Below are 16,656 nucleotides of genomic sequence, written 5' to 3'. Positions count from 1 at the left end.
ATTCATCCTAGATTCAGAATGAGATGAAGGCAATGTGATGGGAACATGATAAATATATACAAAAGCATTTTTATGCTATAATTAAGGTCAATTCCAATTATTTTGACACACTAGGCAGTCATATTCTGATGCTCCATTATCCCTTTTCTAGATATAAATTTGAGAAGCTGATAATCATACAACTTGCTTGATCATTACCTTCCTATCAGCCTTCATCTTGCTTTAGTAATATTATCAGCTTTCTGAGGTACATAGTTGCAAAAATAATTTCTTTTTCATGATTGCAAATGCTGATTGCTATGCTGTTCACATTCATTCAACTGATTTGGTGGATAGTTGTTTTGAAAAGCATAGAAAGTTCTAAAGCAACAAAGAAAGTTTATCAAATTTTATAGTCAAGTCATACCTTTCAGAAGTTTTTATTGCTGGTACCCCTTAAAGACAAAAGCTTACATTGTTTTTGTCTACAATCTTTTATTTATTTCTGGCTAAAAAAGTACAGTGCCTCAGATACCCAAAGATATTGAAATAATGTTAAAAAAGTAACATAACAATGATAGAATTAACAGAAGCTTTAAAAAGGGAAAACATTGGGAAAGTACCAGGTCCGGGCGGTTTGCCAGTGGAATTTTATAAGACATTCCAGGAAACATTGAATCTTCACTTATTAGAAGTGATGAATGAAGTTATGACAAAGAAGAGAATACCCAAAACATGGTCAGAAGCATATATCACACTTGTACCGAAAGAGGACACAGACACACAGCAAGTTAAAAACTACAGACCAATATCACTATTAAATTCAGACTATAACATTTTTGCTTCACTTCTGGCAGGAAGACTGAAAAGATACTTAAACAATTTTATTCACCCTGATCAAAATGGATTTCTGCCGAAGAGACAGATTAAAGATAATATGAAAATAATTTTAGATACACTGGAATACTATGAGGCACATCCCGAAAAACAAATGGCTCTGATGTTTTTAGATGCACAAAAAGCCTTTGATAATTTGAATTGGCATTTTATGCTGTTACAATTGGACCAAATGGGCTTTGGTAAAAAAAATTTACTCAAGCCATAGAAACGATATATTGTAAACAAACTGCAAAGGTTATGATAAATGGAGAGTTAACAGACTTTATAGATATAAGAAAAGGGACTAGACAAGGCTATCCACTGTCACCTCTGTTGTTTGTGTTAACACTGGAAGTGCTGAATAGAAACATCAGAGAAGAAAAAGAAATAAAAGGAATGAAAATTAAAAAAGAAGAGTATAAATTACAAGCTTTTGCAGATGACCTGGTATTTATATTAGAGGATCCATTGGAGTCAGCACCTAAACTGATAGAAAAGTTAGAAGAGTATGGGAAAGTAGCAGGTTTGAAAATAAATGAAGATAAAACAAAGATTTTAGCAAAGAACATGTTAGTAAGATGAAAGAAAGAATTGGAGGAAGTTTTGGGGATCCAGGTTACAAATAAGATTAAGTATTTAAGGATACACATAACACCAAGATGTAGCACACTTAAGGAGGATAATTATCTTAAACTTAAACAACAGATTGCAACAGACTTGATAAAATGGGAAAATGTACAATTATCACCAATTGGGAGAATATCTACAATTAAGATGAATGTATTGCCTAGAATCTTATATTTATTCCAGACAATTCCAATCAGATTAGGGGAAGAATTTTTTGAAGATTTAAACAAAATAGTGCTAAAATATGTGGCTATCCTGCTTTAGCTATTTTGCCATAGAACAAATCTTGCCTAGCACGTACACCTCTCAGGGCAAATTCCACTGACAGGACTGAAACTGACAGGATTAACTCCAAAAGTCTGTGTCAGCTAAAAACTGTGTATTTGGTATTAAGACATGTTTACCTGAAAAGTATCAGTCATGAAGTTTGCTCCTTGTGTCACGTATCTTGGTTTCAATGATTAACTCTGTAACTTCATTGTTTCCTGCATTCACCCCGCACCCCCGTCTTTAAATCAGCACAATAAAAGAGGACAGCGCAAAGCAATAGGGGCCGCCGGGACAATTCCATCTGCCCCAGGCGCAATGTGTTTCCTCACCTAAAGAAACTATTTGTTTTGTGTCTTTTTCTTTGTGCTTTGGCACTCACCCTTGCGAGGGCTCCGCTAAATTAATTCTTGAAGGGAATTCAGCAACAGACTGGAAAATCGAATCAACGGACCGGTCGCTCGACGCGACAGCTGGGGGCTCGTCCGGGATCCCTCGATTCATCCGGGATCCCTTCGATTTTCTGGTTTCACGGTGTGACTTCTGTCTAGGGGTGCATTGCCTTCACTCCCATTTCTACGCACCTGGCATAGGCTCCGTACGAACGTAAGTAATGGGCTCCTCACTTTCCAAGGTTTCGTCAGGACATAGGGACGAACTTTACGATTTGGTGAAGAAGGCTAATTCCTTTCAAAAAATCAATGGTACCACTGTGTACCCTATTTCTAAGAAATCTTTAAATAAATTTATAATTTACATTGAGGCACATTGTCCAGCCTATCCATCTGCTGGAACTCTCAGCCATTCTCTATGGGAAAAATTAGGGAAATATCTACACGAAATTCCTAGAGCTCCCATGGATATGCTCATTTCTTGGAGAGCGATAATGGCTGCTATAACTACTGTTTATCCACCTTCTAGTCTTCCTGAAACCTCTTTTTCCCCTGTTTCCTCTGATTCCCCTTCTTCTCATGCAAAAACTACTAAGCCTCTTGTGGCTCATCTTGATACAATTTCTTCCTTACCACCTCCGTATCCTGACATTTCTTTCCCTCCTCCTTCCGCTCCATCTTCTCTTTCTGACTCTTCTCCGATAAAACCTGTGGGAGGTATTATAACTAATCTTCTGTCATCACCTCTGCCTTTAGAAACAGAAGATCCTTCTGCTTATCCTATGACTATTATCCCTGGTGCAGCGGGAGGCAATGTTCACAGCAACATTGAGTTTAAAGTTTTAAAAAATATAAAAGATGCAGTTACAACTTATGGATTACACTCTCCTTTTACTCGGGGAATACTTGATTCTTTGGTCACTGCTAATACTGTTATGTTACTTTATGACTGGAAAATGCTTTTCTCTATGCTTATGACTCCAGCGCAATATGTTGTGTGGCAATCTGAATATGAAAAAGGTGTTGAGGCTGAAATTCGTAGGGGTTTGCCTGCTGGAGTAACTGTAGATCATTTAATGGGAAAAGGTCAATCCTCTACTCTAGCACAACAACAAAATTCCCCCCGTCGCAGTTTTGCCATTATTCATATGTGTGCTATGAATGCTTTAAAGCGAGTGGATGATTCAGATTCGCAGTCCACCCAAACATTTTTGAAAATTATGCAAAATCCTGATGAGCCATATGCTTCATTCATCAGTCGCCTTCAGACAGCCCTAGATCGACAGATAGATAATTCTACTGCCAAACAAGAGTTACTTATAAAATTGGCTTTTTCCAACGCAAATCAGGACTGTCAAAAAATTCTACAGCCAGTCGCTAATAAGCCAGGCGTGACATTGGCTGAGTTTTTACAACTCTGTAGAATTGTAGGAACAACCACTCATAAAATGAATATGCTTGCTACTGCTATCACTGCTTCATTATCGGATCCTAATTCCGCATCCACTTCTCCTCCCGATGCTTTCGCTGTAACACGTAACGGCAATTGTTTTAACTGTGGCAAGCCCGGACATTTTAAAAATCAATGTCGCATGCCAGGGGGTGGGGCCGCTCTTCGTGGCCAAACCAGAGGTCCACCTCCCTCATCTAAGCCACAAACCATCTGTCCTCGCTGCCGGAAAGGCTATCATTGGGCTTCACAATGTCGTTCTAATCCTTTTCTCTCTCAGCCTTCGGGAAACTAATTGAGGGGTCTTCAGCTAGCCCCGCCACAAAGGCTGAATTACCTGCCACAACATTTCCTGTGGTGCTGTTAGAGGATCTTGTGTATGATGATCCTGGTGCTGTTTTTACTCTTCCTTTAACTACAACGCTTTTCAAACCTCTGCCTCCCTCCACACCTGTCTTACTTATTCCCAATTCTTCCCTTACCATAGAGGGTGTGGTTGCTGCTCCTTACTTATATGATTCTTCTGCTCTTAATAATCTTGCTTTGGCTGCAATAGGGGATCGTTGCTTTTCTTTAAAAAAGGGGACAGTAGTGGCTACGCTTATAATTTTGCCTCTTTTTGAACCTCTCTCCTTGTTTGCATTACAGCAGCCTGTCCAAGCTTCAAAACCCACTCTTTCTGTCACACTCAATGGTCGCATTTTTGATGGTCTGATTGACACCGGTGCAGACGTTTCTGTTATTCGTTCCTCTGAATGGCCCTCTTCTTGGTCTCTCACAGAAGCTTCTTCAGTGCAGGGCGTAGGTGGGGCCCAAGCTGCTAAGGTCAGCTCTCATTGGCTCTCTGCTTCTACTAAGCATTCTACCTTAACTGCTTATCTTAAACCCTATATCCTTCCTCTACATTGTAACCTCTGGGGACGTGATTTACTCTCTCAATTTCAGGCTTATATTCAGCTGCCATAGTTTTTCTATCTAAATGTCTATTTCTCCTTTATCCCTTACTCTTAAAACCTCTCTTCCTGTTTGGGTGGATCAATGGCCTCTCACCAAAGAAAAATTGGAGGCTTTACATCTTCTTGTCCATCAACAGTTAATAGAAGGACATATTGAACCATCCACCAGTCCTTACAACACCCCAGTCTTTGTAATTAAAAAGAAATCTGGCAAATGGCGCCTCCTTAATGATCTTCAAGCCATTAATTTAATTATTCAACCCATGGGACCGCTGCAGTGTGGCCTGCCTAATCCTAATTTGATCCCAGCTGGATTTGATCTCATAATAATAGATTTAAAGGACTGTTTCTTTTCCATACCTCTGGCACAAAAGGATAGGATCATCTTTGCCTTTACAGTAGCAGAGCTTAACAACTCCAAACCCACCTCTAGGTATCAATGGAAAGTTCTTCCACAAGGTATGCTAAATTCACCAACTATGTGTCAATTTTTTGTCAATGAGGCTCTGCGGCCTTATAGATCTCAATTTCCTAGTTTTCTTGTATATCATTACATGGATGATATCTTAATTGCTGCCGATGGGCCAAAGGGGACGGTCCAAAAAACCTTCCCGATCCTCTTGACCACATTAGCAAAAGCAGGGTTACATAAAGCACCTGAAAAAATCCAGTCTCACTACCCAATGCAATATTTAGGCCACAAGGTTTTAGCTTCCACAGCATCTCCACATATTCCTTCACTCACACTTCCCCAGCCAACCACGCTGGTTCAATTACAGCAGTGCTTGGGGTTATTAACTGGGCTCGACCATATCTTGCTCTAACCACACAGATGCTATCACCACTCTTTCAAGCACTAGTAGGATTGAAAAATCCTGCAGATAAGGTCTATCTTTCAGATCAGCATCTAGAAGCTTTAAAACAAGTAAACACAGCCCTAGCCACCCGATGGGTAAACCGTGCACTCACAGACACACCACCTTCTCTTGCTATCCTTTCCACTCATCAACTACTGACTGCAATAATTGTCCAAATATCAGATGCAAGAAATCTTCATATTTTGGAATGGCTACACCTACCACACACTCCAAAAACATCTATTTTTACTAGAGCAGCGCAAATGGCTTCTCTTATAGAAAAAGGGCGTAAGAGAACCAAAGCCCTGATGGGAATGGATATTTTTATATTGTATATTCCTTTTAAGATCACTCAATGGGAACCTCTTTTCAGACTTCCACAACACTGCAGGACGCGTTGGAAGATTGGTGTGGCCAAGTGTCGTGCCACCTTCCCTCTGATTCACGACTGCAGGTGTTGCGGATAGTTCCTTTTGTTTTACAATCACCTTTTGTCCAACAGCCATTGAAGGAAGGCTTCACTGTATTTACTGATGGTTCAAAAAATATTGGAGCATGTACATGGTACGAAAATGCTCAATGGCATAAACGTTTAACTACTTCACAAACATCAGCACAACAAGCTGAATTAGCTGCCTTCCTATTGGCGTTGTCTCTTTTTTCACAACAACCTTTAAATGTAATATCTGATAGCATGTATGTTACCCAGATGGTTGCTCATATTTTCGATGCATATATCTCCCCTGTTACCCCTCCCTCTCTCATGACACTTTTTTTGCAGCTTCAGACTCTGTTGAAAAAACGAGGGAAACCCTTATTTGTAGCCCATATCAGAAGTCATCAGCAATTGCCTGGATTCCTAGCAGAAGGCAATCATATGGCAGACGAGGCTTGTAAAATTATGGCCTCCTCTCCCCTTCTCCAACAGCCTTCACCTGGGGAGAGTCATGATTATTTTCATCAAAACAGGAAAGCCCTAGTGCGACAATTTGAAATTACATATCAAGAAGCCACGGCAATAATTCAACAATGTCCAACATGTAGCTTGCAGGCCAAAGGTATCCCTGAAGGCGTTAATCCTAGGGGTACTCAAGCCTGTGATACGTGGCAAATGGACATCACTCATTATCCTCCCTTTGCTCCCTGGAAATACATTCATGTATCAGTAGATACTTATTCAGGGTTTATTATAGCAACATTGCAAAGAGGAGAGGCTACCAAAAATGTTATTAATCACTGTATTCGATCATTCGTAACGTTGGGATGTCCAAAAATTCTCAAAACAGATAATGGTCCTGCTTATGTCAGCTCTCCCTTTGCTGAGTTTTGTCATAAATGGGCCATCATCCATAAGTTTGGCTTGCCCTTCAACAGCCAAGGTCAAGCGATTGTGGAGAGATCGCACCAAACTTTGAAACAGGCCCTTGATCGGCACTTGGGGAAAAAAGGCTCAGGCCCCCCGAACCTCCCAACGTTGCAAAATATCTTAAATGTTTGTCTTTATACTCTTAACTTTCTCAATCTTACTGGCTCTCCTCCTGCCACGGCGGCTTCCCGCCACTTCACCAAGCCAGTAGTTCCCTCTTCCCGTCCTCTTGTCTATTTCAGACAGCTTCCAGATCCTGCGTGGAAAGGTCCTGCACAGCTCATCATCTGGGGAAAGGGTTACGCTGCTGTCCAACTTCCTGATCGAGTGCTTTGGGTTCCTGCTCGCTGTGTCAGACCTTACCATGGCAAACCTGACTCTGATCCTAATCTTTCTTCTGATATCGATACTTCCTGTCTTTTCTCAATTTAGGGCATCTCCTGATGCTATTTTTGCTTTCCTTGCTGACACTGTTACTTTTGTTTTTAAAGATAATCTCCTTCCTGCATGTAATTATGTTTTCCAACACAACGGTCGTTTCCTTCCTCTTACTTCTGACATAACTGTTCACTATTACTATTCTCCTTGTTTAATCTTTTTAACTATACATGTCACTTCGCTTACTATAGGTTCCTATTCTTGCTTGGGGTTTTTCCACAATCACACCTATTTCAATCACACTGTTCTATTGCTTTCCACTCCTTCAGTGGCATCTCCTCCACTATCCTCTGTTTTCCTTACATTGCCCTCTCTAGCTAATTCTGAGCTACCTTTTCCTGGAGACAAACTACGATGGCATCTTCGTTGCTGCTTTCCACCTTGTGATGTCACCAACTGCATATGGCATCATTCATCTTCCTGGGTTCCTGATCGCTACAAACCACCTGTTGTGCGACGACGCCACCTCATCTATGACGACACCCATCGCAAGACTACGGCTCTCATTCGAGCTCGCCATCTTCGGTATCCTGCCTTCATCGGTGACAGCTCCATCTCTAAGCAGCCTGCGTCTCATGCTATTCCACGATTTGGCTATCGTCGCACTCCTCGAAGCATACAACCATCCTCTACAAATGAACATCAACCTCAAACTTATACCTGGACTATCCTTGACTTTCAAGGAAAAATTTTAAATACCACCACTAACTATACTCGATGGCCATGGTTTCCTCAGCTTTTCATGGATTTTGCTGAAATGGGAACAGGAGTCGAAAAATTCGCAGACAAAAAATTGCAAGCTGATACATGGGACAAGCAAGGCTCCTGCTCTCCAGCACCTGCTGACAACTATAGACTATATTTTTGCCCTGCCCACAGTACTGGCACTTCTCGTTCTGCCTGCGGTGGGGTAGTTGACAGATATTGTAAAAAATGGAGTTGTGTGTCCACAGGTCATATCTGGTGGGAAGCACCTACCAAAAATGACTATATTCATATTACCCGTGCCCAAGCACAGCATTCCTGCTCTTCATGGCCTTGTTGTGGACAAAGAATGAATCCACTCATAATCACCTTTACTGCACAAGGAAAGACACTTGCAAAAAAACAATGGATGGTTGGGTTTACTTGGGGAGGGCGTCAGTGGGATGGTCAAGGAGATGAAGGGAATGTTTTTACAATTCGTCTCTCGATATCCATGTCCACTTACGATGTTGGTCCCAATCCCAATTTGAAATCAAACTTTCTACAAAAACCCAATATCCAGGTGAATCCATTAGTACAGTTGGTCAATTCTTCTTTCACATTGCTAGCAACTACACTTAATGATTCATCCAAAACTGATCAATGTTGGCTTTGCTTATCTGATTTGCCACCATTCTACGATGCAGTAGCTTCCAATGAACCCATTAGTAACTCCACCAGTGACACACAATGCCGATGGAACACTTCCTCCATCACTATCACTGACATAGTAGGTCAAGGATTTTGCCTAGGACACATACCTGCTAATTACTCCCAATATTGTCAGAATGTTTCATCTGGGTATCACTGTAATGTATATCTACCAAAAGAAAGATCAAACCTTAACATTGGAGGCTACGGTCCTCTATATACCACCTCCAATGGCAATATCAAGGCTCGCCTCAAGGGACAATTCTTTATCCCAGGTAATAATTCTGTATGGGCCTGCTCCACTGGAGCCACCGCTTGTGCTCATGGTGATGTTCTTATTGCTCAGGGATCCTTTTGCATTCAGGTAAAATTACTCCCAAAGATCACTTTTTATCCAGGGTCGGAACTTGTTAATGAACTTGAACCTCCACAATTCCCCCTTCGTCAGAAAAGAGAAGTCATAACAGCTGTAACACTATCTGTATTGCTGGGTCTTGGAGCCGCAGGTGCAGCCACTGGGGTAGCGGCTCTAGCTGTTGGTCATCAACAGTTAGCAACCCTCAGTTTACAAATAGATGAAGATCTCAAACACATAGAGACTTCAATTTCTGCTCTCCAAACTTCTCTCTCATCTCTAGCTGAAGTGACTCTTCAGAACAGAAGAGGTCTAGATTTGTTATTTTTAAACAAAGGGGGATTATGTGTAGCAATAAAGGAAGAATGTTGTTTTTATGCTGATCATTCAGGAGTTGTCAAAGATTCTATGGCTGAATTACGTAAACGTTTGAAGGATAGAGAGAATGAACGACAACAAGGTCAGCCATGGTATCAAGGCATGTTTAATTTTTCTCCCTGGTTAACCACTCTATTGTCTGCTCTAATAGGTCCTCTTGTGCTATTGCTTCTTGCTTGTACTATTGGTCCATGTGTATTAGGACGTTTAGTTACCTTTTTGAGGGATCGTTTGAATACCCTTGATAATGAAGTTAACAATACTCAAAAACGGTTAGCTTTCTCACAAAAGATCTTGTCAAAAAACCTTTGCTGGAATGGTCCTCTGACCTAGAGTAAGAGGAGGAAATAGACACTATTAACTCCTTTTCTCCCAAAGAAGTTTTGTTAACTCTGCCCAGCCACGATTCGGGGGATGAGGACTTTTCCTCGTATGAGTTGGTTCTGCAAGGCATCAACAAACCGAAGGGTTTGTTGCCACCTTATGGGACTACTCGGGAGGAGAAAGGACTCTACCTAGAATCATGAGCACAAAAATAAAGAAAAGGAGGAATTGTGGCTATCCTGCTTTAGCTATTTTGCCATAGAACAAATCTTGCCTAGCACGTACACCTCTCAGGGCAAATTCCACTGACAGGACTGAAACTGACAGGATTAACTCCAAAAGTCTGTGTCAGCTAAAAACTGTGTATTTGGTATTAAGACATGTTTACCTGAAAAGTATCAGTCATGAAGTTTGCTCCTTGTGTCACGTATCTTGGTTTCAATGATTAACTCTGTAACTTCATTGTTTCCTGCATTCACCCCGCACCCCCGTCTTTAAATCAGCACAATAAAAGAGGACAGCGCAAAGCAATAGGGGCCGCCGGGACAATTCCATCTGCCCCAGGCGCGATGTGTTTCCTCACCTAAAGAAACTATTTGTTTTGTGTCTTTTTCTTTGTGCTTTGGCACTCACCCTTGCGAGGGCTCCGCTAAATTAATTCTTGAAGGGAATTCAGCAACAGACTGGAAAATCGAATCAACGGACTGGTCGCTCGACGTGACAAAAATACATTTGGCAGGGGAAGAAACTGAGAATAAAACTTAAATTGCTACAAGATGCAAGAATAAGAAGAGGATTTGCTTTGCCCAATTGGCAATTATACTATCAAGCGATGAGTCTGATGTGGGTAAAGGAGTGGATAACACTAAGGAATACTACTAGACTTTTGAATTTAGAAGGACATGACTTACTGTTAGGGTGGCATGCCTTCCTCTGGTATAAGGGAACTAAAACACAGGGGTATTTTAGAAGACATTATATTCGAGAAGCATTGTTTCTAAACTGGGAGAAGATAAAAAAGCAATATTATTTAAAAATTCCACTATGGTTATCTACTATTGAAGCTTTTTCCTATCCAATAATATATAAAAAAGAACAAACAGTTAGATATGGTGAGATATTGAATGAAAAGGGTGAAGTCACAAAGCTGATTCACACACATATCAGTCTAGATGATATGGTGGACACTCTAGGTACATTATTGATCAAAGCAGTAACAAACTCATCAACCAAGATATTTGAATAAAATGCAAAAGATGTATATCAGCATATACAAAATAATTATATTGGTAAAGAACTAAATAAAATATTTTGAGTATGATTTAGATTATAACCTTTCTTGATTGAATGTCATCTGTAGGTGTTGTGAAATGTATTACAATAAAATGGGCTCAGTGGACATTGCAAGAGAGGGGTACAATATGAGGAGAAAATGCATGATGCTTCCAGAATAAGAACCACATCCCCTTTGTTTGCAAAAATACATTTCTCCATCCATCATGACCTATTTTATTTCATAACTTTAATTTGATAAGTAACTGAAAAAGGCCTTCTGGGCAAGAGGCCATAGCCATTATCTTCGTTTCCCTGACTCCCTCCAACCCAGATGCTTTTGACCCACACTATAAAAGAACTGTTTGCAAAGACTACATTTATTAGACAAATAATATTTTAAGGTCATACAAAATGCATACTATATGAATAGTAGCAAACAGTAAAACTTTTCTGAGTAATTTTTTACCCAGAGAGGTTTTAAGCACAAATGCATAGACATGATAAAATGGAGCTCAGAAAAATAAGAAATTAAGAGCTATTAAAATTGATAGCTCCATTCTATCTTGTTTGTTCATTCTACATTCAATGCTACTTTTTAATTTAGCAAAGAAAGTACTGCTATGTGGAATTAGGAATAATTTTTGATGATCGCAGAGTATACAAGTTCGCAAATGAAAGCAGCTTTATTTTAAAAAAATAAACTATTCTCTAGAAGGACTTAGGCCTACACAGGCCTCCCAATTTCAAAACCAATATACATTTTCTCATTTTCATTAAAAATAAGCTTCATTTTTCAAGTTAACAGAGAATCCTACAAAACATAGTTATATCATGAAGGAATAAACTTGGCCTGGGAATGGGGAAAGAATGAGTGAATTGTTAAAGAGTAGGGGTGGGGTCAGAAAAGATTGCTAAGGTAGAGTAAAATACTGTAGAAGGTAAAGGTAAAGGTTTGCCCTGTCCAATCATTTCCAACTCTAGGGGGCCTTGTTCATCTCTATTTATCTACTTTCATTTTCATGCTTTCAAATTGCTAGGTGGGCAGGAGCTGAGGTAAGTAATTAGGAGTTCACCTTGTCATGCAGCGTTTGGGTCTTGAAGCCGAGCTATCAAGCTTTTCAGCTGACAAGCTCAGCATCTTTGACTGCTGAGCTATTGCCCTACTTAGAAGATAAAGTCAAATAATCCCAATTTAACGTTATCTGGTATGAGAACCAAAAAATCCAAAATTTAATCCAGCATTTTTTCCTCGTCCAAATCCACATTCATTGGATGCTTTCTCTGTTTTAAATTTCAATATATCTCACATCTGCTTTAAACTAAAAATAGCCAGTTCCTGTTTTAGTTTAGTTTTCTAAACTAAGTAATCAATATTCTGGCCTTTAATTATTTGGGTGAGTTTTCTACAACCCTCCCCAGTACTGGAATATTTATTTTGAAATGTGACCATTGAATGTTAATAGTATTCAAAACATTTACAATAACATGCTTTAGTATAGTTGAGTGAAATTATCATGATCTTGGGTTAATGTTGAGAGAATGGCCCCAGATTTGTACAAGATTTCTTCCATAGCTTTATTTCATCGATCAAGATCACTGGATAGATAGAACCAAAAGTTGACAGAATTCCACAGGTTGACTGAACTATTTTATATTCTTCACTATATGAATAGTTTTGTAATCATTCTACAAAAGGAGATGACCTCAGTCTGATAATTTTCAGTTGTAACTTCCATTTTACTTTTCTATAGTGGTAGTTACATGCAAACTCCAGAACCGAATTGATATTTTTTTTTTCAACCCACTAATATAAATTTGCCTTGACAGAAGTTACAATGTTCAGTTAAGTAGAGAAATAATGCCATCAGTAGAGTTGACTGTGGCTCAAGTGGCTATTGCCAAGAGGCATCATTAGGGAGAGAAAGACAGATTGTCAAAAAAAGGAAAGAACTTGAAAAGGAAAAGTATTGGAAAGTATATCCTATCATTGGAAAGTATTCTAAGGCAAGCAAAAAGAAAGCCAAAAGCAGAAACAAAGGAGCAGATTTAGGAAATAAGGCACTTATGTCTCCTCCAATAAATTGATTCAAAGGGACTGGGTTGGTACTAATTATAGCTTTCATGCAACATTTTATGTGAAAAATATTCTAATGCAAACAGTATACCCAGGATCGTATCTCATGCTGAAATGACACTCACTAGACACTATTTATAAGATTGGAAAGAATATTAAATTAAACTTAAATAAACATGTTGCTGACAAGTAACTTCAGAACTGAATGACCAATTACCAGGATCCAATACTTGCAAAGTTATCTAGCACTTGCTGTAAAAATATCATAACTTTGTGATAAATATAAATTTATTTTTCTAGCACCAGATATCATGAAGTGGCATTTAGCAAAAGATTATTCTGAATTCAACTTTTAATAAAATACATTAGCCAAACAGCATTTTCTGCATATATAATTCCAGAGATAATATATTATGAAACACAGTTGTACTTCAGCATAAACAATTCCAGAAATATTGTATATGGAAGTACTCTTGCACACATAAACACTGGCTAATAGCTTAAAATCTTCCAAATAAGTTATTAGTATTTATTTGCTTGATATAAGCCTGTACATTTAATAGTGTAGTTAAATTCTAGTTTACTATGTTTTCACAAAATGCAAAAGCACAGATGGCAAAATATCAAATAAGAATAGTTGTGTTCTGATGTAAGGCTTCCCCAACAGCATGAAGCCGAGTCCTCGTCCTCATAAATCCCTTTTATTTAATTTACAGTGAATTCCTCTCAAGCAAAGTCCCAGCCAACAGTCTTTCAAGATAGTTCACAATTACAGACCTTTATCAGGCTTGGAGAGTGGCCAGGCCAATATCTTTCAGATACCACAATACTTGGCAAGAATGCAGGAATGAACTAATTGTCTCCTGCAAAACCCTACCCCTTTTCACTCCTCTTTTATTCCCTTTGGGAGGGGCCATTCACTGTCCATCTGTGGCTTAACTTTGAAGTTGTCCCTTGTTCCTTAGCTGTTCCCTTCATCTGGCAACTCTATGCATGTGCACACTGGGAACAGGCTCCAGTTGTTTTTCTGCCTCACTGATGTCCAACTCTGAAGGCAGCTAATAACTGTCAGACAACCCTGGCCCCATCTCTGCCTCCAATGCAGAACACTCATCAGAGCCTTCTCCAGACTCCAGGACTGGCCCATATTCATCCCCAATCTCTTCACTGTCCGAATCTGCTGCCAGCTCCACTGGCTGTTGATGGGCCACAACAAGTTGAACTTCATAGTTGATACTATTAAAACTTCTTTCATTAACACTATAAGTAGTCTGCAACTTACAACCATTCATTTAATGACTGTTCAAAGTTTCAGTGGCATAGAAAAAGTGACTTATGACCATTTTTCACCCTTATGACTATTGCAGCATCCTTCTGGTCACATAATCAAAATTTGGGTACTTGGCAATTGGCATTTATTTGTGATAGTTGCAGTGTCTCTGGGTCATGTGATCATATTTTGTGAACTTCGGACAAGCAAAGTAAACGGGGAAGCCAGATTCACTTAAAAACTGTGTTACTGACTTAAGAACTGCAATGACTCACTTAATAACTGTGACAAGAAAGGTCATGAACTGGGATAAAACTCACTTAACTGTCTTGCTTAGCAGTGGAAAATTTTGGCTTAATTGTGGTCAAGGACTACCTGTGTGGTACTTTTGAATATTATTAATATGAAAAGCCACCTCTGACCATATAACTTTAAAAACTGCTGCTTCGATAGCCTTGAGAAGGAAAAGGGTTGGATGGCATATAGAAATGAGCTACCTACTACTCTGACTTTTGTAATCTTAGGATAAAAACAAAGGAGTAAAAGATTGCTTTGATTTCCCATTATTCCTCATGTTAGCTCTTCAAGGTAATCTAGACAAGAAGCATCAACTATGAATAGTAGCTCTGTCTTTATTGTAAGGCTACATTAACAGGATCTTGCAAGTCTGAAAATATTTCTCCCCTCCCTTTTACTCTTCAGAAAACCAGGGAGGATCACTTCTGAAATGTTTCCCAGGTCCCCTCTTTTTTGTGGGCTGAAATAGCTCTTGCATGATGATTATCTGGTCTGTGGTTCTTCCTCTGGTCTCCCAAAGTCATTCCCTCATACCATTTACAATTGCAGATTGTTCAAAATCTGCAAAATCTTTAGGGTTCTCCTCCCCTTGACCTAAGGTTATTTTGCCATGACCTTAAAGAAATTAGGATTACATATTGCAATATACAATCCTAATTTCCACCCAGTGCTCATTTCTGTGGAAATTCAGCTATCCTTTTATATTTATGCCATTATTTTTTTTAATTATTTAAATAAAATTTATTTTTATTCTTCGTACCTTGAATATTTTGTACATGATCTCATATACAGAAAATGTTCTTTCGGCTCGGGTCCAGTCCCATGTTGTAACCTTGAGTAAAAATGTACACAAAAAACTAATTACACTTATTTTCCATACAATTTTGAAAAACAATTCCACTAACCCACCTACACCTGCATATGCAATGAGATGGCAAGAAGGCATGCTATGATTTATAGAAAAAACAATGGGGATTTTTTTTGCTATCTAATGTGAATTATTTCTGGCTTTGAATGTACCATTCTTGGAAGTTGGTACATAGAAAGAGAGCTATTTTTAACTTGCTCCTGATGAAAATGGAAGAACTGCAAAAAGACTTTCTTTAATTTATGAATATAAATTAAATGAGTAGGATCTATTTTCAGATCAGTTTTCCATTAAAGTTGTACTTATAAATCATTTCCCATTACTGCTATCCTTATTGACTTTTCACCATTACCTTTTCTCTGTCATCCTTTCATACTTTTTCTGATACTAAATGCATGAGTTAACATGAAATCTCCAAATCAGTGTACCCCCCCTATCTGTACATTTAATTATGAAGCAAGATCCAGAATGATACTTACTGGAGGTGCTAAAAATTTATAAAGTGAAGAACCCCTTAGTGCAAGAAACTTTGGTGTGTATATCCTGTCCTGAAGAGAATCTTGTTCCCGTTCCTCTGTCCAGCCCATGTAGACTATCTGGCATAAAAAAACAGCATATTTTTACTTTCTACATATTATCATTTATATAAAAGACACACACATTGAATATTCAAGAAGACTAGAACCCTAACAGTCGATTTACATAATCATTCGGAAATTGGAAATTCACTGGATAAAATCAGACCTTGTGAAAATCCCTATGCATACAATATGTGATTATGAATGTACAGAGTCATGCTATATCAGTAAGTAATCACATTCTGAATTCGCATCAGCTTTGTTTGTAACTATACAGAGATTAGTAGGCATTTTCACCAAAAGAAAAGAAAGAAAAAGGAAAATAAACGAAAATTGTTTTTAATGGGATGATGCCATGAGGACGAAGTTGCAATATATATGCTTAGATGGGATTTAAATTACTGCTTATGTGATTCTTGCAAAGGTGACAACTTTGTTATAGGAAACTGCTGTTGAATAATTTATATTTGTCATTCATCAAGTTGTTAAATGATAAGTACCTATTAACCTTGTAATGAAAACTGAATCTGCTTCTCAATCTTGAACAAGGCATTTTGACCCAGTATATACAAGTAAAATTAACCATGAATGATTAAAAACAGGCTATTTGATATGGTAGTAAGAAATGTTG

The 16,656-nt window shown here is 38.7% G+C and overlaps 1 protein-coding gene across 12 annotated transcripts in view; it reads right to left on the bottom strand.

Moving 5' to 3' along the window:
• The window catches only part of SNTG1 (syntrophin gamma 1), a 222,200-nt gene that overhangs the window by 31,220 nt on the left and 174,324 nt on the right, over nucleotides 1-16,656 (bottom strand). For 11 of the 12 annotated variants that reach the window (XM_087961717.1, XM_087961721.1, XM_087961719.1 and 8 more), the window contains 2 exons: nucleotides 15,927-16,043; nucleotides 15,340-15,411 (listed from right to left, as the gene is read on the bottom strand). The exons of the other annotated variant lie outside the window; for it this stretch is intronic. In XM_087961717.1, coding sequence (XP_087817843.1) covers nucleotides 15,340-15,411; nucleotides 15,927-16,043 — 189 coding nt within the window. The remainder of the gene's footprint in view (nucleotides 1-15,339; nucleotides 15,412-15,926; nucleotides 16,044-16,656) is intronic. 12 annotated transcript variants of the gene reach the window in all.

Source organism: Notechis scutatus, chromosome 3 (genome assembly GCF_049901735.1).
Source record: "Notechis scutatus isolate UNSWTSFEM ecotype Mainland chromosome 3, rNotScu1.2, whole genome shotgun sequence".
Classification (NCBI taxonomy): Eukaryota; Metazoa; Chordata; class Lepidosauria; order Squamata; family Elapidae; genus Notechis; species Notechis scutatus.
This window is presented reverse-complemented; position numbering and strand designations above follow the sequence as displayed.